The sequence below is a fragment of the Camelus dromedarius genome, chromosome 6 (genome assembly GCF_036321535.1).
Source record: "Camelus dromedarius isolate mCamDro1 chromosome 6, mCamDro1.pat, whole genome shotgun sequence".
Classification (NCBI taxonomy): Eukaryota; Metazoa; Chordata; class Mammalia; order Artiodactyla; family Camelidae; genus Camelus; species Camelus dromedarius.
In genome coordinates, this window is record NC_087441.1 from 37,387,275 (window position 1) to 37,411,012 (window position 23,738).

Consider the following 23,738-nt stretch of genomic DNA (forward strand, 5'->3'; position numbering starts at 1 on the left):
TTTTGCTAATCTTTATGTTTTTAAAACCTTAGTTGCCACACTGTTTTATAACACAGCTTCCCACAGCCTCTGAACCATACGTTGTAGGCAGAAGGCAGGGAAATGAGAATGCAATAGCTTGGTAGCTTTATTCTCCAGCATCTGTTCCAAGTATTCCCTGAATCTGTTTGTTCTTCCCACAAGCTATGCACACATTTTTGTTTGTGTAATGCCTATTATATAAAAATTCAAAACTAAGGAAAGTTACCATTTTAAATTATAAGGTGGTTTAATTAACTGTGGTAGTTTCTTTTGGTTGCTTAGATTTCCATTAGATAGTAAGAGAAATATTTGAATTTGCATAATACAGCTTAAAAGAACACACTAATTATTAGCTGTGATTACCCAGATATCATCTGTTTTCTTGAACTTTCTTGCTTATTTATCATTAGAAATTTGAATAGCATTTGTAGCATTAAGCTATATTTTCCCCCTACAGGTTCCATAATTTTGCATTTATTTTACTGATCTTGCCTTAAAAACAATTTGTTACCCACCCTGAATTATAGTAATAGCTAATTTATTAAGCATTAGAGAATGAATCTTTCCCAGTTACTCCCAAGTAGTTTAATACCTGGAAAAAACCTCCCTACAGTCAGGATCTACTGAACTTGGTAATGAGATAGAGGGAGAGTGCTTTATATTCAGGTGAGATGAAATTCATTTTCTTTTATAAAAATTGAATTAGACTCACTTGAGTTTTTCACTAAAGACCTCAGAGGAATGGCCCTAGGAAGAACAGAAATGGTTCTCTAAGAATTGTTTTACCTATACTCAAGTGACTGCACAAAAATTGTGTTGAGTTGCAACTGATACCCCAAATCTCCACATTTCAGAGCAGGCCATCTTGACCATTAAAAACCTCAGCATGCATTTTATAGCGTTTGATGTTTGCTTTGCACAGCGCCTGGCACTTAGGAAGCACTCAGTAAATTATGGTTGACTGATTGGCTCAGTCTTACTTGCTGAGTTTGGCAAGATGTTCCCCCAAAGTGCTTATTTTTTTAAACTGTTGAACAAAATCATTTAATATTATCCTTTTATACCTCAGAATTTCTGCCAAAAACTAACATTAGTTTTGGCATAATTGATAGTGACCTGTTCTTTCCAATAGTGATTCTCCATAGCTTCAACTGTATCTTAAGGTCACTGGTGCCAGACTTTTCGCATTCATGGACAGAGTAAAATTTCCCCAGTTAGTGAAACACTGTCCCTAGGTTGCCAGTGTTTCTATTTGATCAAAAAAGGATACCCCTCCTCCTAAAAACCCTCAAAACAAAAACTACCTACTGTCACTATTTCATTTAAAAAGATAAGCTTAACATCACAAAAAATAGGGAAGGTGTAAATTCAGGATAAAGGCAATCATTTAAATAGAGTACATTTTAGCCTTCATAAAAATTTACCATCCTGTCCTTATTTTCCTCATTTCACCACGTCTCAACTCTTAGAAATCACAACCTCAGACCACTTTAAGTTTGTGATAGTAAACTATGTGATCAGCCCAGTGAGAATGTTTTTCTCAAATTGACTTTGAGGGTGTGCATGTGGTGACACTAATGTAGGATTATATTATTTAGATATAAGTTAGGGGTAGGCACCAATAACACAACCCTTTCCTTTTTTTTTTTTTTTTAATTGTATTTAAGGAAGCATGTGTTGAGCACTTTTCTTTCTTGGCGGTGCCCTAGACTTTGGGATTACACAGGTGCATAAAGCAGAATCTATGTCCCTGGGGATCTTAGAATCTAGTAGAAGGGAACAATCCTGGCCATGCTGGTTATGAAAATAAACTAGAGTATAGCATTTGGAGAATTAAAAGCCTGGGGTCTGTACTGATTTCGGTTAGCTTGATCCATAGGTGATCGTTAGCTTGACCCATAGGTGATCAATCCATAGATCCATAGAATGAAAGGCAAAGAGATGAATAAACAGCCAAATTTGACTGTAGTCTTGGATCTTAGTAATGTCTTGAAATAATGCTGTGTGTTAAACTCTTACAGTAGTGGAGCAGTTGTATCTAAAATCAAAGGAAGGGAATGTCTGGCAAACCAGTATTAGTGAATTACCATTTCTGAAGATACGGAATATACTATTCTGTTTCATCCTGAAGTTTATTAAAAGTGTCTGGATATAAATCCTTGCTGTAACTTCCCCCTTTCCAATTTTAAAGGACTTAATGTGATGATTTACAGCAAATGAACTTGAGAGATCCCAAGAGTTCTAGAGGCTACCAAATGTGCTGGGATATAATAGGCCTACTTTGTAAAGAGAAATAACTCATTTCTCTTTCTGGACATTTATAACTTCAATACACATTCCCAAATCCATCCTCATTATCAGTTTAGACAATTCAACTAACATCTTCCAACCTGAAATGATGTAGACATTTTTATGTAAAAATAAGTTAGCTTTGATTTAGTAGACATACCACTAAATTATTTTAATGGTAAAAAATTAAAAATGGAAAATAAATTAGCTTTGGTGTCCATCAATAGGAGTATGTTTAAATAAATTAGAATATATACATTCAGTCAAATACTATGCACTCAACACTCAACAACAATGATGACAAACATGATTTGCATGGGAAATGTCAGTAAGAAATGTATATTTAAAACAACAGGTAGAATATAATTTTTTAAGTATGATAAAGTAAATGTGTATGCATGCCCACACGTCCTGAATGCACTGAAATACTTTCTCATTAGTACTGCCTTCTGGTGGTGTTCCCCAACCTAATGATATGATATCCCAGTTTGCCCAGTTACTAGGCAGAAAACTACATTCAGCTTATTCTCAGTCTGTTGAAAGTGGTTAGCAAGGAGCTACTCATACTCAAAGGGTAGCTGTAAAACGGAATTTTAGCATCTTTGGACTCCAGGAGCAAGTTAGTTATGGAATTAAAGAGTATTTCTCATCACCTCAGTCTTTGTAGCATCCCCCCCAACCTCTCCCCCAATTCAAGAAAGCCAAATACAAGGACAGCAGTAATGAATATGAGAATAAACTAAAATAATAAATATTCAATTTCAATTCTGTGTAAATACCCACAAAATGAAGCAAGATATGGATAATTTTGAAACAATATTTGGGCCCTTGGTTAAAAAATTTAAATGTGAAAATTCTTTGGAGATATAATCCACATATTGCTGTTCAGAAGCAGTAACTATTGGATTACGAATTAATTCAGTCAAATGCCCTTTATTAGCCAGCTTTACCCAGTGAGATAGCTCTCAGGGGAGTAGTTCTCCCCAGTCTAAATTTCAGTGCATGACCTCCCTGTAGAATCTTGATCAGTCATAGAATGCCAGTCCTTGGAATTGTTAGTCCAAGTCTTAATGAGGTCTTAGATTACAAACATGAAAGATCAGCACTGTGCAAACCTCTTCAGGAAGGAAGCATTTGAAATAAGTGAAGCTGAAATTGTTTAACCTCAAAATCAACTAGCTTTGGAGTACAGTTAAAGGAAGCAATCATCGTGAACTTTCCAATTATGTTTTTCCTAATTTGTGCTAAAATCCAAAAAGAATTATTTTTGGATTATCTGCTCTTTTGAATTAAGTATCCCTGTGTGCCCCTTCATTTGTGAATATAAGTAGAGCTTTACCATGATGTATGGAATGTGAGGAATTTTTTTCTTCCAAAATTTGTTAACTCCATAGCCCTAAGGAATAACCTGTATTCTGGACTTTGAACTTGAAGGGAGTTTGTTTACTGATCAGCTAATCAGAAATTACTCAGGCAAGGATCCTCAAGAAATTTCTTTATTGGCCCATTTCCCATTTTGCATGGAAGAACAAGCAGCAAGAAAGAGTAAATTGAAAGTCTACAGCTTATCAAGACTTTAGAACTATTTAATGTTTTGTTTATATATTCACCTGGCAATTTTTTAGAGTTGTTTCAGTTGTTCTATAAATTCTTTATTTGTTAATGTTCCAAATTGTATCTGGGAAGTAACTATGACATATAACTTTAGGTACCTAGATTTCAGATTATTTTGAGGGGATATACCATCAGTCCAGAACAGCCCTCCAGCTACGTGATTCATTATAAGCTCTAGCAAAAGAGAAAGCAGCTCTCCCATGGGATTCAGACGTGGGTAGAATAGCATCATTAGCACTGTACTTTCCTTCTCTGGCGCTATTAACCATTCCCAGGAGAGAGAAGGAAAACCTGTAACATCCATTGCTTATCAGAGTTATGAGTTCAGTAAATAATTAGACCTTGTTGCTTTTGAGTGCAGTAGAATGAGGAAGTATATTCCCAGTGCTAATAAACCACATTCAAATTACATTCGCGAAAGCAACAAAATAGTATTCCACGTTTTCAAAAGAATCATAGCAACTCAATTTTCTAAAAGACATGTTTCTAATTGCAGTTGCCATAATCATTTATTTTCTAATGTGATGTTTTATGTTCAAAGAATTATTGCCTTTCTAGAATACTGAAGTTTTACATTAAATTTAAAGTTGAGGCTTATATATTAAACAATACTCCAGTTTAAAATGGAAGAACTGGAGATTAAAGGAAACAGAAATAAATGAAATCAGAATGATACCAAAGTTTGAAGCTCTATTCCAGGATTCTTTGAACCAAACACTTGGCAGCTCCCCAAATCATGTTCATTGCCTTTTTGTGTATACATTTCCATATGCTGAGTCATCATTTTGGCTTAAAATGTAGTCATAACAACAAGATTGGCAGTATTTAAATATTCTCCCCTTTCATGCCTGCCTTATGGAACTTATAGTTTCTGAACACAAACTGTTATCTTATCTTTAAAATATTTCTCTAAAATATTATTAGTGCTTATAAAATAATGATATTTTAAAACAGATAAAGAACATCATGATTGCCTTTAAATGCTGTAATAACAGAACTAAAGTTAAAGACATTTTAAATTCTCTGCTCTCTCAGGTGAAATTTGTTTTGAGCCAGAGGTCTAGAAAGCTTAGCCTTTGGTATCATGGGATGGATGCCCAGGATGCCTTGGTCTGACTCCCAGACCAAGGGAGCAGAATCTTTCTGGACTCAGTTCCTTATATCACAAATCCACCATTTTGGTGTCAAATGCCCACTGTCCTTATATATTATTTTAAAAATTAGAACCATATAAATATGTATATTTCTCAGTAGACTCATAGAATTTAGAAACAAAAAAAAAGGTCTTAGAAAGCATCCTGTAAGTGAGCAAAACTTGGTTCTGACTCAGTGCACATTTGCTGTGCAAGGAGACAGCCCTTTCCCCGACACACACGTACTTTAGCTGTGATGGCCATGGCGTGTGCCCCGTGCTCTCCAGGCCAATCTCCATGTCTTTGAAGCTTTGCCTAAGAAGAGGCAGGTGACCTTCTTTAATATCTAGATAAAATGATGCCCTACCTGATTTCCTGAAACCCTTGCCTGACTTACATTTAAGAGCCAGCAGAACTGTTGATCTTATAATTTTACCAGAATACATTAATTCTGTTGGCTCAAAGAATGGTAACCAAAGCCATCGTTTCATAGAAACATACATGTGTTCTAAACCCAGCTTCTTTTTTGTTCACATGACATATCCTTTGCTAGTGCCTTTAGTGTTTTGCTCCCTGTATAGTGATAGAGTGCTGTTTTTCTTCTCATAGGAATTTGTGCAAAGACAAGAAAAAGAGAATGAATATATGTATACATATATATATATATATATATGTAAAATCCTTTTTAAATCTTCATTTTTAACATATTGAAAAGTTTTCTGTATATCTCTAGTTTGTTTGTTTTTTTTCCTGACTGACCACATTAATAGCAGAGAACAGATGCCTGGATACAAAAGTAATTTGTATTTTATTTAGTACATCTACTGCATAAGTTTCGCATCTAAGCGTGCCACCACACCCTCTAATATCCTGAACTGAAAAAAAAAAAAAAAAAAAAAAACAGCCTCTGAAGATCTGGAAACTGGGCTGTATTCCTTGGCATGCTGTCCTCTCCCTTCTCCAAGATGAAGTCATCATCCCTCTTGCCCTGATATTGTGGCTTTGTTTTTTATAGTTTCTCTAGAACATGGGAATCTGTAGTTTTGCTTAATAGGTTTATTGACTTTGGTCAGTGATGGAATGGTTGGAATAAAAAAATTAATATGTCATGACAGCAAATTAATGACCAATTACTATGTGCATTTGCCATATGTTAATACAATTTGAAAGTAGCTGTTCATCCTGTTTGGATGATTGGCTAGTCCTTTTATCTAAGCCAACCGTGAAAATAAAAACTGACTCTCATTCCCAGAAGTTAATAAATGTAAGACAGTTTCTAAAATAAATGCATATGTGGTTTTCAGATCTCTGTCTTTTATTCCTGTTTACTTTTGATTAGGTTTACTATAAATCTATGTTTGGGAATAAAATTTAGATTCTGCTCTAAAAAGAATCAGGGACTGAGAGGAAGGCAGTCTGGACTGTCAGATACCAGTTGTCATCAGTGTTCTCTTTTTCATCAGCGTCCTCAGCAGCCCTGCAGCAGAAGCAGTGACAGAACTAGAAGCTTTTACCTGGAGTTGTGAATGACATAAGGCAAAAACAAAGGGGGTAGAAAACCTGGGGGACAGGGAACACCAATAGCAGTATGTCAGTAGGACCGACTTAGAAAGAAAAAAGTGAGAAATTCACAAGCCTCTGAGTTTGGCTTCAGCTTAACCTGCAGCCTTCTCTCCTGCTACCTTCTCCTTCCCTCCACTCACCAGTATCAGGAGTTACCTCCAGCTCCTGGCTAGCCCTTCTGCTGTGTGTCTCCCCGTGTCCAGATTCTCCCTCTCTCCATTCTTCCTTCACTACTTCTTACTTACCCTGCAATAATCAACTCAGGACTCTCCTTGAAGAAGCCTTCTGTGATCCCTACCATGTTGGCTTGCATGTCCTGGCTCTAGGTGCTCAGAGAACACTTAACACATTTAACTTGGCACTTGCTATATGTGATTGGAATTATTTATGCTTAGGTCTTTCTCTCCCATTATGCCAGAAGGTCTTTTAAGTAAAGAGCGATTTATTCATTATAAGCATCCTTGTAATCCACTGCCCTACATAAGTCCCTGGCAAATAGTAGGCATACAATAAATGTGAGTCTGAATGAAAACCAAGATGTGGGTTTTCAGCTTTCTTGAAGGGAATTTATTGACCAGGAGTATCATTGACTTTATTCTGTATTTGAATTATCACCTATGTTTGACATTTTAAGTAGCTCTCCACAATAAACTGTACTCAAGGGTATGACCATGTCTCCAAAGCCACTTTCTGTGTCTTTGTGCCTGAGTGTGTTTAGGACTAACTCTTTTTTAAAAGCATTTCACTGGGATGGGCAACAAGGCAGTAATTTTTTAAGCTTATGTCTCTTTGAGATTTGAATTACATAATTTTTTGAAATCCTTGAGCATAGATTAAGTAGGTCACAGGGTACATGAGTGCCTTAGAAAACAAGTAAAATTGTGTGAAGGGAAACATAAGAAAGGAAGTCTAGTAAATGCGGGGAAGGTTTGAAGCAGAGTGGAGTGAGTATGTAACTAGTGAATCTTTGAAATATAGCCAAGAAAAATGTTGTATATAATCAGAGTATCTATAAAAGTCCATAACCTCTTGAGCTGAAATTAATTAAAATGTTGAAAGGCTTTATGTGGGATTTGGAGCATGGTGGGAGTGTTGGGCTCTGATTTTGTTTTATATTCTACTTGGAATGGTTGTACATGTCTATGTGGCACCTGTACCTTCTAATATCTGTTCATCAACGACAAGCACATAACAACTTCTTTCTGACTTAAGTCAAAAGTCATTTTCAATTTGGTGCAGGAGTCAAAGCCTGAAACCAGTAGCCAAGGAAAACAGCACTGGATATTTTAAAATATATGGAGTGTGCGATAAGCTAGTTGCCATTATTCAAAAGCTGTCTCTTTGACTTGTACTGTTTAGAGCTCCAAAAAATGGAATCAGTCTGACCCATAACCCTTCACTCTCTTCCCTTCCTCAGTGGGATTGGAAGGAACTGGCCCTGGGCCTCGGGAGGCAGCAGCATTTTGGCAGAATTTGGAACTCTGCATTTGGAGTTTATACACTTGAGCTACTTGTCAGGAAACCCCATCTTTGCTGAAAAGGTGAGATTCTCCAATATACTTTGCATTACAAAAAAAGTACTTGTGAGAAACGATACCCTCCCTGGGGAGATTTAGTAATATGGGATGTGGAAAAGAACCGCTGCGTTTAATGCAGCCCTTTATGAAGTTTGTTGCTGGCAGCATTTCATTTCACCCAACTGTAAACCCCTCTTTTCATGGCACCCATTCTAACTCGGTGCTGGAGGGCCTGGCTTACCTGTCTGACTCTCTACACCTCAAGCAGGTAACTTTACCTCTCTGAATGTTTCCCTTATCTAAAAACATATCATTTGTGTGGACTATATGAGCCATATATGTGAAAGATTTTTTTTTAAATCAAAGTGTTTTACGAATGTGAGGTAGCAACTGAATCGATTTCTAATTTTTAGGAAATAATCCCATAGATATTCGAATAAGTTCGTATTCACCCTGCTGCTCTGCCCCTAGCTTTCACCCCCACTTCTCAGCATCGCTTCACAGCAGAATTCCTTGGAAGAGTTGTCTGTGTTTATCTTGTCTTCTTGCCTCTCACTCCCTTGAGCGCTTCCCAGCCGGGCTTTTCTCCCAGCCACCCCATTGAGCACCATGCTGGCAGATCCAGTGATCATTCTCACCTCTCCATCTTCTTCATCCTCTCAGCATTTGACACACTGATCACTTCCTTTTTCATGATGCATTCTCTGCACTTGGCTGGGGACACACAGTACCCGCCTGGTCGCTTCCTTCCTCCCCAGGTGCTCCTTCTCCGTCTCCTCCTTTGGGTCCTCCTCATCACCCCAACCTCTAGACATTGGAAAGCCCTAGGACTCAGACCTGGGCCTTTTCTTTTTACATTTACTCTCCACAGTATTTCATCCAGTCTCATGGCTTTACACAACATCTATACACTGCTGACTCCTAATTTGTAATTCCAGTCCCAACCTGTCCCCTGAACTCCAGACTGTGTCTCCAAGTACCTGTTCAGCGTTTCCCCTGAGCAGTCTGTCAGACAGCTCCCACTTAAAATGCCTCGGACTCCATCCCCAGACCTGCTTCTACTCTAGTCTTCACTGTCTGGGGAAATGACACCCCAGTGGCTCAAACCAAAAATCTGGAGATCATCCTGGTTCCTCTCTTTTTGGTAAACCTCAGGTCCAGTCCACCAAGAAATGCTTTGTATCCTGTTACCTGTGCTGCTCCCCTGGCCCAGGGATCCATCATCTCTCACCTGGACAGTGCAGTAGCCATCTGACTCCTGCTTCCTCTCTTACCCCCTCAGTCACAGCCATCCTGTAAAAATACAAGCTTTCAATGGCTTTGCATCATGCTCAGAATAACATAGCCCACATTTTGGTCTGTGAGGCCTGCAAGACATGGGTCCCGGCTACCTCGGTGCTCTCTGACATTCGCTCCTTTGCTTCCTCGCCTCCAGCCTCCGTGGTCTTGCCAAACCCACTCTCTTCTCAGGGCTTTTTTTGTACTTGATCCTCCTCCTGCCCAGGTGCTCTGCCTCCATTGCTCTGCATGACTTGCTCCTTCGTTCCGTTAAATTTCTGCTCACTCTCCGAATACCACACCCCCCAGACCACCCCGACTAGCATAGCACAGCCTCACCACCTCTCATCCCTCTCTGTCCCGTTACCCTTTTGTACTTTCCTCACAGCTTTTTGCCATTGGACATACTTGCTTGTTTCTTAGCTGTCTCATCCCACTAGATGCAATTCCAAGGGGGCAATAACTTCGTTTTCCCATCGACATAACCCTAGTTCCTTATATGGTAACTGACTTATGGTAGATCAGTGTGACTATTTTCACTTACTGTTACTGTTTTTGTTAAGCTGCTGGCGGCTGTCTTTGTTCTAATTCTACATCATTTATATCAGGTCTTTTTTTTTTCTAACGTGGAAAAATGTAATCAAGAAAGAGAGAATATGAATAGCACCAAAATTGTTTTCTTAGATTTTTGTAGTAACTTTTGATTTTCTATTGTAGGTGATGAATATCCGAAGAGTACTGAATAACCTGGAAAAACCACAAGGTCTTTATCCCAACTATCTGAATCCCAGTAGTGGACAGTGGGCTCAATGTAAGTCACAAGTTCAGCATTGTTTTAGCTCTTTCTTTTTGTTACCCAGCACTGTTTTAGTAACAGAAAGAACATCCAAAAAAAGCGATAAATCTTGTTGGAGAATCTTTAGGAATAGGGGAAAGGGAACATGGTTCCTTTAATAAGTAGGCTTCTGTCTTAGGGCAGACTGTAAATGTTACCGGGGGAACTAGATCATTTATTTTTCATGTATAACTGTGAGTATGATGGCCTGTACACATTTGAAGCTGTTCTGGTCAGGATAGTGTGCGGACGCTACTGTAACAAACTGGTCATGTAGATGGACGGGGAGATTGTCCCTTTGTGCTGATGACTAGCAGGGCTTGCACAGAGTAGCTGGATCATTCTGCTTCGTAACGTTTTCTCTTTCTGCTTGGCTACAAGATAAGAGAGGAGCCTGAATCGTTAAGGGTTGGGAAATTGGAAGAGCAACAGGGTACTTTCTTTAGTTAATTTTAAGCCAGCAGATAAAGGCTTCTTGCCAGGAGAGCTACCTTCACCACAGGAGGAAGTATTGTGCTCGAAACCCTCACTTCACGTCCTTAGGGACTTTGACCAGAGGTACAAAGACTCCGAGTAGCTGAAAGCCATGCTGTTGAGCTGACTTGGAAGAACAGTGGTAGATTAAGCAGCAACTGAGAGCAAATGAAGAACACTGAGTGAGATGTTCAGCTGTGCCAAGGGTGTTAGCGATGCCTCAAAATTTTACTCTAACGTGAGTTTTTCTTTATATTTAAGTAGGGTATTCTTAGATGATTATGCCTCACTGTTACTTTAAAAATACTTTTCTTAAAGAATAATTTGGTAGAAAAAAAATTGCACTGCCATCTATGTTTACATGTTGGTGATGTCCATGGAAGGCCTAGCGTTGAGACCGTAAGACCATAATCAAGGTTGTCACTTAACCTATGTGTCGTCTGCAGATCCCTGGATGTCCTTGAGACCTCTCAGGAGATCTACAATATCAAAGCTATTTTTATAATAGCAATAAGACTTTCTGTCTTCTTCCCTGTGTTGACATTTGCAGTTCTGTTGCAAAAGCAATGGTGGTAAAACTGATGAATCCACAGTAAGAGCTTTGGCAGAGACCAAAGGGTGGTAACACCAGACATGCCTCAGAGACATTGCCGTTTCAGTTCCAGACTGCTGCAATGAATCAAGTATCGAAACAAAGCAAGTCTCACAAGTTTTTTGATTTCCCAGTGCATATAAAAGTTATGTTTACACTATACTATAATCTATAAAGTGTGTAGCATTATGTCTAAAAAAAATGTACGCACATACCTTAATTTAAAAATACTCTATTGCTGAAAAGTGCTAAACATCTTCTGAGCCTTCAGCAAATCATGGTTAACATCAGAGATCACTGATCACAGATCACCATAAAACATCTAATAATAATGAAAAAGTTAGCAATGTTACAAAAATTACCAACATGTGACACAGAGACATGAAGAAAAGCAAATGCTATTAGAAAAATGGCACTGATAGACTTCCTCGATGCAGGGTTGCCACAAACTTTCAATTTGTAAAATTTTGTAAAAAATGTAATATCTGCAGAAGGCAGTAAAACGAGATATGCCTGTCTGTGGTCATATCCTTCACCACAGATAACAGATAACAACAACAAATAGATACCAGTATCACTCGTGAATGTTCTTAATGAAGCAAAAAAAACCTTATCAATTCCAGTGAATCTAAATCGTTGAGTATACATCATTGTACTATTCTGTGTGATTAAATGGAAAGTACGCTTAAAGCACTTGTGCTGCATGATAAAAAATAGTACTTGCCTCATAGAAAAGCACTTGTGTGGTCGTTTGAGTTGCAAGCTGAGCTAGCTGCATATTGTTTTATGGGTCACCATTTTCAGTTGAAATACTGCAGACAAATTCTGGTTATTCAGACTTGGATAATTGGTAGACATGGTCCCAGAAATGAGCATGTCACTTCAAGGAAAACTGACAGTATCTATGCCAAAGATAAAACTTGAGCTTCTAAATTCTGAATTAGAATTTTTAAAAACTTGCATTTGCCACCATAAGCTTAATGCCTTTCACCAACACTAAAAGACTCTTCTTCTGGGATTGATAGTGGTATTAACAAATATGTTTTTTTGATGTTGTATAATCAAATGTGTCATCATCTGGAAGATCTGTGTAATTCAGTGAACCTTCAATGTTTTCCAAATGACCAATGCCTGCTGTGACAAAATCATATTATGCAAGAAAAAGTACATTCAAAGTGCAAGATAGCCCAGTGGATTTTAATGTAATAGTATAAAAATTTACTGACGTGGTTTCTAATTCCACATTGCAACTGTTAAGAAACTTTGACCACTTGTCAAATTTTGTTGTAATACCAAAGAAAAATTATCCATAATTATCTGAAAAAAACTTAAAATACTCTTCCCTTTCCAACTGTATAAATGTGTGAGGCTGAATTTTCTTCCTGTATTTCAGCCAGAACAACAGATAGCAGCAGGTTGAATGTAGAGCACGTATGAAAATCCAATTGTCTTCTAGTACAGTGAACATTAAAGAGATCTTCAAAAATGTAAAACAGTGTCGTTCTCACTGTTTTTGTTTTTTAAAATATAATACACTTTTATGAAAAAAACTATATTAACACAATGGGTATATTGTTACTTTAAATAAACTAACAAAATATTTTAAATTGTTTTAACTTCCAACATGGTAATTATTGATAGATACTACATGAACAATTTCTTTAGGGTTCTTATTCATTTTTAAGAGTGTAAAAGGGTTCTGAGGCTGAAAAGTGTGAGGGCCTCTAGAGTATTTGGGATAAAACAGATCTTGAGTAGCTTTCTAAGTGCAAGGTAACGAGAGAGGATTCCCTACAGGTGTTTTTAGAGTTCCCCTTAGGAAAGATTTCAGAAGTTGAAGAAAAGTTTCTATGATTTACTGTTTTCTTCCTGTGATTTAGGATTTAGAGGTCACTATGAAGAGGGACAAAGGGAGTCAGTTGTTCTGGAACATCCTGGCTTCACCTTCTGGGTCACCAGTATACTATGTATTAGGCCATGCTTCCTGGTACAAAGGGCCCTTTATAGTTGGATTGCTTATGGGCCAGTTTCCTGATGGAAAAACAAATAGGGTTCGTGAGTCCCCGGTCTCTCTTCCCCTACCCCCATCCTGTGCTCCAGCACTTTTTTTTTTTTTTTTTTTTTGATCAAAGTCTGCTTGGCCATATCCAGGTCATGGCTCGTGCTGTTTTCCTTGTCCTTTTACTGCTCTTCTAACTCTACCACGCGCAGCTTGGTCGCCATTTCTTCCGGGCGGCCTTCTGCAAGATCCTGGTTAGAAATGCTTAGCACCACTCCTCCTCTGCTCACCCCCTACTTCTGCCCTGGCCCAACACTTTGAGTACTTCCCTATCACAACCCTTTTCCTGATGATTCATATACATACCCATCTTCCTAGGGATCTACAACCTCTAGGGACAGTGACTTAGTCATACTTGTTAACCCCAGCAGATAGTACCTTACAGCTAAAGGAGTTTACTTAATTGAATTTTGTGGGCACTCATGCCATCTATCCAATCTGACTCTTTTTGCCTCTGCTTTTAATGATGGTTCTGTTTTTCCTCTTTGAACAGTTTGTCTCCTGCTTCTCAGTTGTGGCTGAGAGGCAGCATCTGGTCCTGGTCACTGATAATATCTTGTGACTGTTGAGGCCAGATGTGGGGCCCCATGTCTATAAACAGAACAATGATCACCCTACTTTGATTAATGTAACAACATTAATATATATATGGTGTTACTAGCATCACTAGGGGATTGCTTTGAGAAGTTCAGACTCAGATGAACTCTACAAAATATTAAAAAGTGAAGCTGTTGAGTATTTCATACTTTCGTCTTGATTCTTTTACTATTTTTTCTCTTTTTAAGTATTAGGTTTCACATATGAGTGATATCATGATATCACTCACTTTTTTTTTAAAGATATCATGATATCTTTAAAAAAAAAAAAAGAGGACACTAATGAACTTATCTACAAAATAGAAACAGACTCGCAGACATAGTAAACAATCTTACGGTTACTGGTGGGGGAAAGGGGTGGGAAAGGATAAATTTGAGACTTTCCGACTTGCAAATGTTAACCACTATATATAAAAATAGATTAAAAAAACCGAATTTTTTCTATATAGCACAGGCAACTATATTCAATATCTTGTAATAACCTTTAATTAAAAAGAATATGAAAACAAATATATGTATATATATGCATGGCTGGAATATTATGTTGTACTCCAGAAATTGACACACTTCAATTTAAAAAAAATTAAATAAACTGTTTTAATTAAAAAATCTTTATAATATTAGGAATCATTTTATGGGACCTATTCCTATTGAAAATAGAAGAATAAATTACCCCCTTTATAGAAGAACATACTATTTGAGTGGCAATGGTACACATTACCTTTAGAGCTTTTGGGAATAAGAACATGATATATGTTCTTTCTAGAAGTAGGCAGTCCTTTCCTGCTGGTAAAACCAGGCGTGTTCTCTCTTACATCCCCTAAGATATTTACATAGGATTTTGTTGCCAACACAAATAGTCATCCAGATATGGGGGAAACTTAGTAAGTGATACGCTAAATTATCAAAATAAAACTTTCTCTTGTTTCTCCTCTACATTCCTTTACTTTGATTCTTTCCAAATATGAAAATTTTATAAGTAAGAAATAAGAAAATAGAAAGTTAACTAGCACTTTGCAACATTAATTAAAACAAGTTTATAAACCCTTTTCCCTTTTTAAAAATCACCAAATGCCCAAATTTGCTTCTTCCTCCATTCTAGAATCATAACCCAAGGGGGAAGAAAATGAAGCTGCATCTGGCTGTTACTTTTCAAGTCTTATTGCTTTAACTCTAAAGGACATGTCTGGATCATGGCCATCATTTCCTATTACCTCATTTGGTCCCTGTTATTTTGACAGTAACTGGACAGTGATTTGCTTTAGCGCACATCACTTGCGCTTGTCTCGTGCAATCATGTTTACAACAATAGGGCTTATCACTGATGAGATACTGCTTAGTCTGTTTAGTTTGTAAATGTCAGAGGTTTCTTTGTTGATTTATTTAGAAAACTCTAAAGGTCACTTCAAACTACTATTTTAAGAGTCACCCTTACAATTATAAAAATAACAATTTTACATTACAATTAAGACTATAATTCTGGACTTCCTGCAAAGGCAAATCAAGTATTTAACTACTTAAAAATAAATCCCTTCTAAACTTAATAGGTGTAGTTCCTTACTAAGATTGACTTAAAAGGATTTTGCTTTGTTCATCAATTATTTGCTGAATACTTACTATGGGCAAGATACTTTTTAGGGGCTGATGTGCACTGGGAAACATAATAGGCCTGGTCCCTGCCTTCCTGGGTCATAATTTCATGGAGGAGACAGAAAAAATTTCACCATTTTATGAAAGTACAGGTATGGTAGACTGCGCTATCAGAAAGCATATAATGAGAAAACCTAGGGGGCAGTCAGGGAAAGTCTCTTTGGGGAAACAATATTTGATCCCAAATATGAAATATGAGTAAGAATTATTCAAAGGGGAAAAGGAGTCAGGGAGTGCACTGCAGGCAGAGAGAACAGTGCCTTTAGAATCCCTGAGGTAGGAAGGAGCCTAATGGTTTTGAGAAACCAGAAGAAGGGCCAGATAGCAAGAGAGCAGAGAGCAAGAGGAGCAGGACCAATGGCAGAGAGAAGACTGACATCATTACAGGGCCTCCCAGGTCTCCGAAGACCCAGGATTTGCATCTTTGTCATTGAAGGCTTCAAATAAGGGATGATCCGATCCACACATTAAAAAGGTTGCTCTGGCATTAGTATGGGAATAGACTGGAATGGTACTGCCCTTGGAACTTTGTGTGGTGATGGAAGTGTTTTATGTCTCCCCTCTCAAGGGCAGTAGCCAAAGGACACACGTAGCTATTGAGCTCTAGTATGGCAAAGGAACTGGTTTGTTTTGTTTTGTTTTGTTTTTGTATTTTAACTAGTTTAAATAGCAAAGTGTTGTCACAGTGCAGGAAACCAGATAATTTACCATTGCAGACTCAGGCAGGACATAGTGGTAGCCTGGGCCAGAATCATATTAGCGAGGACAGAGAGGAGTGTGTAGACTCGAGAGAGAGATTAGGGGTAAAATTAGTAGAGTTCGGTAACTCATTGAATATGGGAGTAAGGGAGAAAAGAAGTAAAGATGCCTATCTGATGTCTGACTTGTGCAGTCGGGAGGATGATGCTGCCACTTAGTGAGACAGGGACCAAGGCAGAAGATAAGGTTGAGGAGGAAAAGGTAATGAATTCAGTTTTAACCTGCTCAAGTTTAAGTCCCCATGTCCAAATGGAGTTGTTGGGTGGGTCTCAGGAGAAAATTGTCTTGAGACTTGTGTATAAAAACTGATTTACTTTTGTGTAACTAAGTCAACAAGTAAAGGTTTTATTTTTTATAGATACATGAAATTAGTTTTGAGTTATAAAACTTCAAACACAGATTTCCCAAATAGGACCATCTTATTAATGCTCAAATTCACTATGAGTTCTAGGAATGATATTTCAGATGTCTCTGTGGGTAAATATGCTTCAAAAATAAAAGTATTAATTCAAGCAGTAGGCAAAAGAGTATTTACATTTAGTTACATGTTGGAGAGCAAGTGATTCCAAATTTAAGATCCTTTGTGAGCCAAAGAGTCAGCTGGCACCTACCAATGTTATAATCTCGTTTAGACCCTCTAATGTCAGTTTTCACTTTTAATGAGGGTTACCTATCCTACAAGTTGCAAGATTGTTGGTAATATATATAGTCGATGGCATAATACATGGCAGTGGAGGGGGATTGTAGAATGGAGTACAGGCATCCTTCTGTGTCTGCAGGGGATTAGTTCCAGGACCCCCATGGATACCAAAATTCATGGATGCTCAAATCTTCATGTAAAATACATAGTATTTGCATATAACCTATGCACATCCTCAGGATACTTAAAATCATTTCTAGATTACTTGTAATACCTCATACAATGTAAATACTATGCAAATAGTTGTAAATACAATGTGAATGCCATGTTAGTAGTTGGCCATACATAGCAAATTCAAGTTTTGCTTTTTGGAACTTTGGAATTTTTTTTCATGTTTTCAATCCACAGTTGATTGAATGGGGACCTCACAGATATGGAGGGGTGACCTCACAGATGGGGACCTCACAGATATGGAGGGGTGACTGTTTTAGGAAGAAAAACTTCTACTGCCCTGCCCTCTTTCTTACTGGTCTCCCCAAAAGGATTTTGACCCTTCAGATTGTTAAAACTAGAAAACCTACCAAATAATAATAATTACAAGTAGCTGAGGACCTTCTTGTTATATTGCAATCCAGTTGGGTTTTTTTTTTTTAAGATTTGATTATACCCATAGCTTTGACATAGTTTCTGTTATTGAGAATCAAAGCAGTTAAGAATACATTTGAATATATATGATGAAATATTTTAATTTGGTATTTTTACTAAAGAAACAGTTTTGGAAATTGGGTTGATTATTTTTTTTATCTGAATGTTTACAAAACTACATTGGTATTTATTCAGAGTACATCACATTAGTTTATAGCACATCTGTTCATTTCAGAATATCTTTCTGAAGACAAGGGATTTGTTGGAATTTAAATGTAACATTGACTTGCAGTTGACATAGGGTTCTGCATTCTAGTTACTAATGTGATTTTGCTGCATTATCTGAATTGAAGGCTGAATCACTCTAAAATTCATTTCCCTCTCTTTGCAGATCATGTATCTGTTGGAGGACTTGGAGACAGCTTTTATGAATATTTGCTAAAGTCGTGGTTAATGTCAGACAAGACAGATTTAGAAGCTAAGAAGATGTATTTCGATGCTGTTAAGGTAAACCCAGATTTAAATCATCTTTGCCACTCAGTTAACTTATAAGTTGCATATTAATCAAGCTTTAATGAAAAAAAATGGAATACTACCTGAATGGGTTACAAAATATTTCCAGTCAGATAGAAGTTAATGGGTGCTAATATAATTATAGTAATAATAATCATACTTGATATGCTGAGTTCTAATAAGGCAGTTAAAAGTGTTTTTCATGGTTTAAACCTCAGCTAAGATTTACGTATCTGATAAAGAGATATTTTTCTTCATTGAGTATGAGTTTCCTGTTAGAGTCACAATTAAAATTATGGGGAGGAAAAAATCCTGAATTTATATTCTGAATATTGACTAAGTTAGAATTGCCAGATAATACTAACGGCTGCTTCTATTTGAAGTAAACTTATCTCCAGAGATAGATGAATGGCACTTTCAAATAAATCTGAGCTAACCAAACTAGTATTTAAGATTATTAACAGTTTCCAAAGGTCCTTATGATGGAGGAGGAATGAGAGGGAACAAATATTTGTTGAGTTGCCTGCTGTGTACTAAGTAGTGTATTAGGTAGATACTTTATATAATCTGTTTGTCTGTTTCTTTACAGTCTTTTTTTTAAATTGAAATATAGTTAATGTACAGTATTATGTTAGTTTCAGGTGTCCTACATAGTGATTTGACATTTGTATGTTATAAAATGAACACCATGATGAGTCTAGTAACTATCTGTCCCCGTATAAAGATATTACAATATTATTGACCTTATACTGTATATTGAATCCCTGTGGCTTATTTATTTTATAAAGAAGTTTGTACCTAATGATCCCCTTCACCTATTTCCCCACTCCCCCATCCACCTCCCCTCTGGCAATGACACATTTATTCTCTGTATCTGTGAGTCTGTTTTCATTATGCTTTATGTTTTGCTTGTTTGTTTTCTTTTTTAGATTCCACATATAAATGAGATCATATGGTGTTTGACTTTCTCTAACTTACTTCACTTAGCATAATACCCCCTAGATCCATCCATGTTGTTGCAAATGACAAAATTTCTTTTTTATAGCTGCGTAATACTCTGTGTGTGTGTGTGTGTGTGTGTGTGTGTTACATCATCTGTCTATCGATGAGCACTGAGGTTGATTCCATATCTTGGCTTGGAAAAACTGCAGCAATGACCATGCAGGTGCATATATCTTTCTGGATTAGTGTTTCTGTTTTCTTCAGATAAATACCAAGAAGTGAAATTGCTGAATCATATAGCAGTTCTGTTTTTAATTTTTTGAGGAAACTTCATACTATTTTCCATAGTAGCTGTACCAATTTACAATCCCAAAATAATGCACAAGGATTCCTTTTTCTTCATATCCTCCCCTCACTTGTTATTTGTTGTCCTTTTGATGATAGCCATTCTGACAGGTATGAGGTGATATCTCATTGTGGTTGATGTGCATTTCCTTAATGATTAGTGATGTTGAATGTCTTTTCATATGTCTGTTGGCCATCTCTCTGACTTCTTTGGGAAAATGTCTATTCAGGTCCACTGTCCATTTTTTAATGGGGTTGTTTGTTGAGTTCTTTGTGTATTTTAGATATTAATCCCTTATCAGATATATTTGCAAATATCTTTTCCCATTCAGTAAGTGGCCTTTTCACTTTTTTGTTAGTTTTCTTCACTGCAGAAAAGCATTGTAATTTGATATAGTCCCATTTGTTTATTTTGGTTTTTGTTTTCCTTCCTTAAGGAAACAGATCAAAAAAAAAAAGCATTGCTAACATGAGTGTCAAAGAACGTACTGCCAATGTTTTCTTCTAGGAGTCTTATAGTTTCAGTTCTTACACTTAGATCTTTAATCCATTTTGAGTTTATTTTTACATATGGTGTGAAAAGGTCGTCCAGTTTGGTTCTCTTTCATGTAGCTGTCCCGTTTTCCCAACACCATTTATTGAAGAGGCTATCTTTTCCTCATTTCTCATTGTGTATTCTTGCCTCCTTTATCATAGATAAACTGACTAGGCTCTCTATTCTGTTCCATTGATCTATGTATCTGTCTTTGTGCCAATACCTTACTGTTTCTATCACTGTGGCTTAGTAGTATAGTTTGAGATCAGAGAGGGTGATATCACCAGCTTTGTTCTTCTTTCTCAAGATTGCTTTGGTTATTCGGGGTCTTTTGTGAGTCCAGACAAATTTTAGAATTATTTGTTTTGTATCTGTTAAAAAAAAAATGCCTTTGATATTTTGATGGGGATTGCATTGAATCTATCAATTGCCTTGGATAGTATGGCCATGTTAACAATATTTATTCTTCCAATCCATGAACACAGTATATCTTCCCATTTGTTTGTGTTGTCTTCAATTTCTTTCATCAATGTCTTATACTTTTCAGAGTACAAGTCTTTTACCTCTTTGGTTAGATTTATTCCTAGGTATTTTACTCTTACTGATGCAAATGTGAATGGGGTTGTTTTATTAATTTCTCTTTCTATTAGTTTGTGATTAATGTATAGAAATGCAACAGATACCTGACTATTAATTTTGAACCCTGTGACTTTACTGAATTTATTTATTAGTTCTAATAGTTTTTTGATAGCATCTTTAGGATTTTTCTATATATAGTATCAGGTCATCTGCAAAAAGTGACAGTTCTACTTTTTCCTTTTCAATTTGGATTCCTTTTATTTCCTTTTATTGTCTAATTGCTGTGGCTAGGACTTCCAAAACTATGTTGGACAAAAGTGATGAGAATGGTCATTTTGCCTTGTTCCTGATCTTGTTGCTTTCAGCTTTTCATCCTTTCAGCATTTTATTCATGTTAGCTGTAGATTTGTCACATATGGGCTTAATTATGTGAAGGTATATTCCCTCTAGACCCACTTTGTTGAGAGTTTTTATCATAAATAGATGTTGAATTTTGTCAAAAGCTTTTTCTGCATCTATTGAGATTATCATATGACTTCTAGTCTTCAGTTTGTTAATATGATATATCACATTGATTAATTTGCAGATATTGAACCATCCTTTTCATCACTGGGATAAATCCCACTTGCTCATGGTGTATGATCCATGTAATTTATTGTTGAATTTGGTTTGCTAATATCTTGTTAAATATTTTAGCATCTATTTTCATCACTGATATTCACCTGTAATTTTCTTTCTTTCTTTTTTTTCTTCCGGTTTTGGAATCAAGGTGATAATGGCCTCATAGAATGAGTTCAGAAGCATTCCTTCCTCTACGATTTTTGAAATAGTTTGAGAAGGATATGTGTTAACTCTTCTCTAAATGTTTGATGGAATTTACCTGTGAAGCATCCAGTCCTGGACTTTTGTTTGTTGGGACTTTTTTAAATTACTGATTCAATTTTATTACTAGTTATTGGTCTATTTATATTTTCTATTTCTTCCCAATGCAGTCTTGGGAGATTGTATGTTTCTAGGAATTTTTCCATTTCTTCTAGTTGTCTATTTTATTGGTATATAATTATTCATGGTAATCTCTTATGACCCTTTGTATTTCCATGGTGTTATTTTAACTTCTCCTTTTTTGTTTCTGATTTATTTATTTGGGCCCCCTTTTCTTCTTGATGAGTCTGGCTACAAGTTTATCAATTTTATTTATCTTTTCAAAGAACCAGATCTTAGTTTCATTGATCTTTTCAATTTTTTTTATTTTAGTCTGTATTTTATTGATTTGTGCTCTAATATTTATGACTTCTTTCCTCTTACTAACTCTGGGTTTTGTTTCTTCTTTTTCTGATTCCTTTAGGTATAAGGTCAGGTTGTTTATTTATTTTTCTTATTTCCTATAGTTGGCTTGTAGTGCTAAAAACTTTCCTCTCAAAACTGCTTTTGCTGTGTCCTGTACATTTTAGATCATTGTAATTCCATTTTCACTTGTCTCCAGGTATTTTTTTATTTTTTCTTTCATTTCTTCAGTGATTCATTGGTTATTTAGTAGCATATTGTTTATCCTCCACATGTTTGTGTTTTTTGCAGTTTTTTTCTTATAGTTGATTTCTAGGCTTACACCATTATGGTCAGAAAAGATGCCTTATATGATTTCAGTTTTCTTAAATTATCTATCCTGGACAGTGTTCCATATGCACTTGAAAATAGTGTGTATTCTGCATTTGGATGGAATGTTTTTTATATATCTATTAAGGCTATCTGGTCTAATGTGTCGTGTAAGGCCAGTGTTTCTTTATTGATTTTTTTGTCTGGATGATCCGTCCATTGATGTAAATGGGGGGTTAAAGTCCATACTATTGTTGTGTTGCTATCAATTTCTTCCTTTATGTCTGTTAATATTTGCTTTATGTATTTAGGTGCTCCTATGTTGGGTACATACATATTTACAATTGTTTTATCTTCATCTTGGATTGAGTCCCTTGATCATTATGTAATGCCCTTCTTTGTCTCTTTTTACAGTCTTTGTTTAAAGTCTGTTTTGTTTGATATAGATATTTCTTCCAGCTTTATTTTTGTTTCCATTTGCATGGAATAACTTTTTCCATCCCCTCATGTTCAATCTGTTTGTGTCTTTAGATTTGAAATGAGTCTCTTGCAGGCAGCATATATATGGGTCTTGTTTTTTCACCCATTCAGACACTCTGTCTTTTGATAAGAGCATTTAGTCCATTTACACTTAAAGTAAGTACTATAGATATGTATTTAACTTTGTTAACTGTTTTCTGGTTGTATTTATAGTTCTTTTTGTTTTTTCTTCTTCTGTTGTTCTCTTCCCTTGTGATTTAATAACTATCTTTAGTTTTATGTTAGATTTTTTTCTCTTTTCTTTGTGTGTATATATTATAGGATTTTGGTTTGTAGTTACCATGAGGTTCATATATAATGTCATTCATATATATATATATAGGTAGGTATGTAGATAGATAGATAGATAGACAGACAGACAGATGATTATTTTAGGTTGATGATCTCTTAAGTTTGAATGAACTCTAACCACTATACATTTTTATTCCCCCACCACCTGTAATGTTTTTGACATAATATTACATTTTTTTGTGCATCCCTATTACTTTTATGGATATAGATGATTTTACTGTTTTTGCCTTTTAATTTTTCTACTAACTTTTTGTATTTGATAGACTACCTTTACTGTATATTTGTCTTTACTAGTAAGATTTTTCCTTTCATAATTTTCATATTTCAAGTTGTGGCCTTTTCTTTCCTGCTTGGAGAAGTCCCTTTAACATTTCTTGTAAAGCCAGTTTAGTGCTTCTTAACTCTTTTAGCTTTTGCTTGTCTGTAAAACTCTTTATCTCCCCTTCAGATCTGAATAATAACTTTACTAGGCAGAGTATTATTGGTTTTAAGATTTTCCCTTTCATCACTTTAGATATATTGTGCCACTTCCTTCTCAACTGCAATGTTTCTGCTGAAAAATCAGATGATAGTCTCATGGAAATTTCCTTGTAGATAACTAGCTGCTTTTCTCTTGCTGCTTTTAAGATTGTCTTTTTATCTTTAATTTTTGCCATGTTAATTATGATGTGTCATAGTGTGGACTTATTTGTGTTTGTCTTGTTTGGGATTTTCTTTGCTTTCTGGATCTGGATG

General features: G+C 36.2%; 1 protein-coding gene across 1 annotated transcript in view; it reads left to right on the top strand.

The window, feature by feature from the left end:
• The window catches only part of MAN1A1 (mannosidase alpha class 1A member 1), a 151,457-nt gene that overhangs the window by 114,621 nt on the left and 13,098 nt on the right, over positions 1 to 23,738 (top strand). The window contains exons 7-9 of the mRNA XM_064486733.1: positions 8,038 to 8,161; positions 10,133 to 10,226; positions 18,057 to 18,172. Of these exons, the coding sequence (XP_064342803.1) occupies positions 8,038 to 8,161; positions 10,133 to 10,226; positions 18,057 to 18,172 (334 nt within the window). The remainder of the gene's footprint in view (positions 1 to 8,037; positions 8,162 to 10,132; positions 10,227 to 18,056; positions 18,173 to 23,738) is intronic.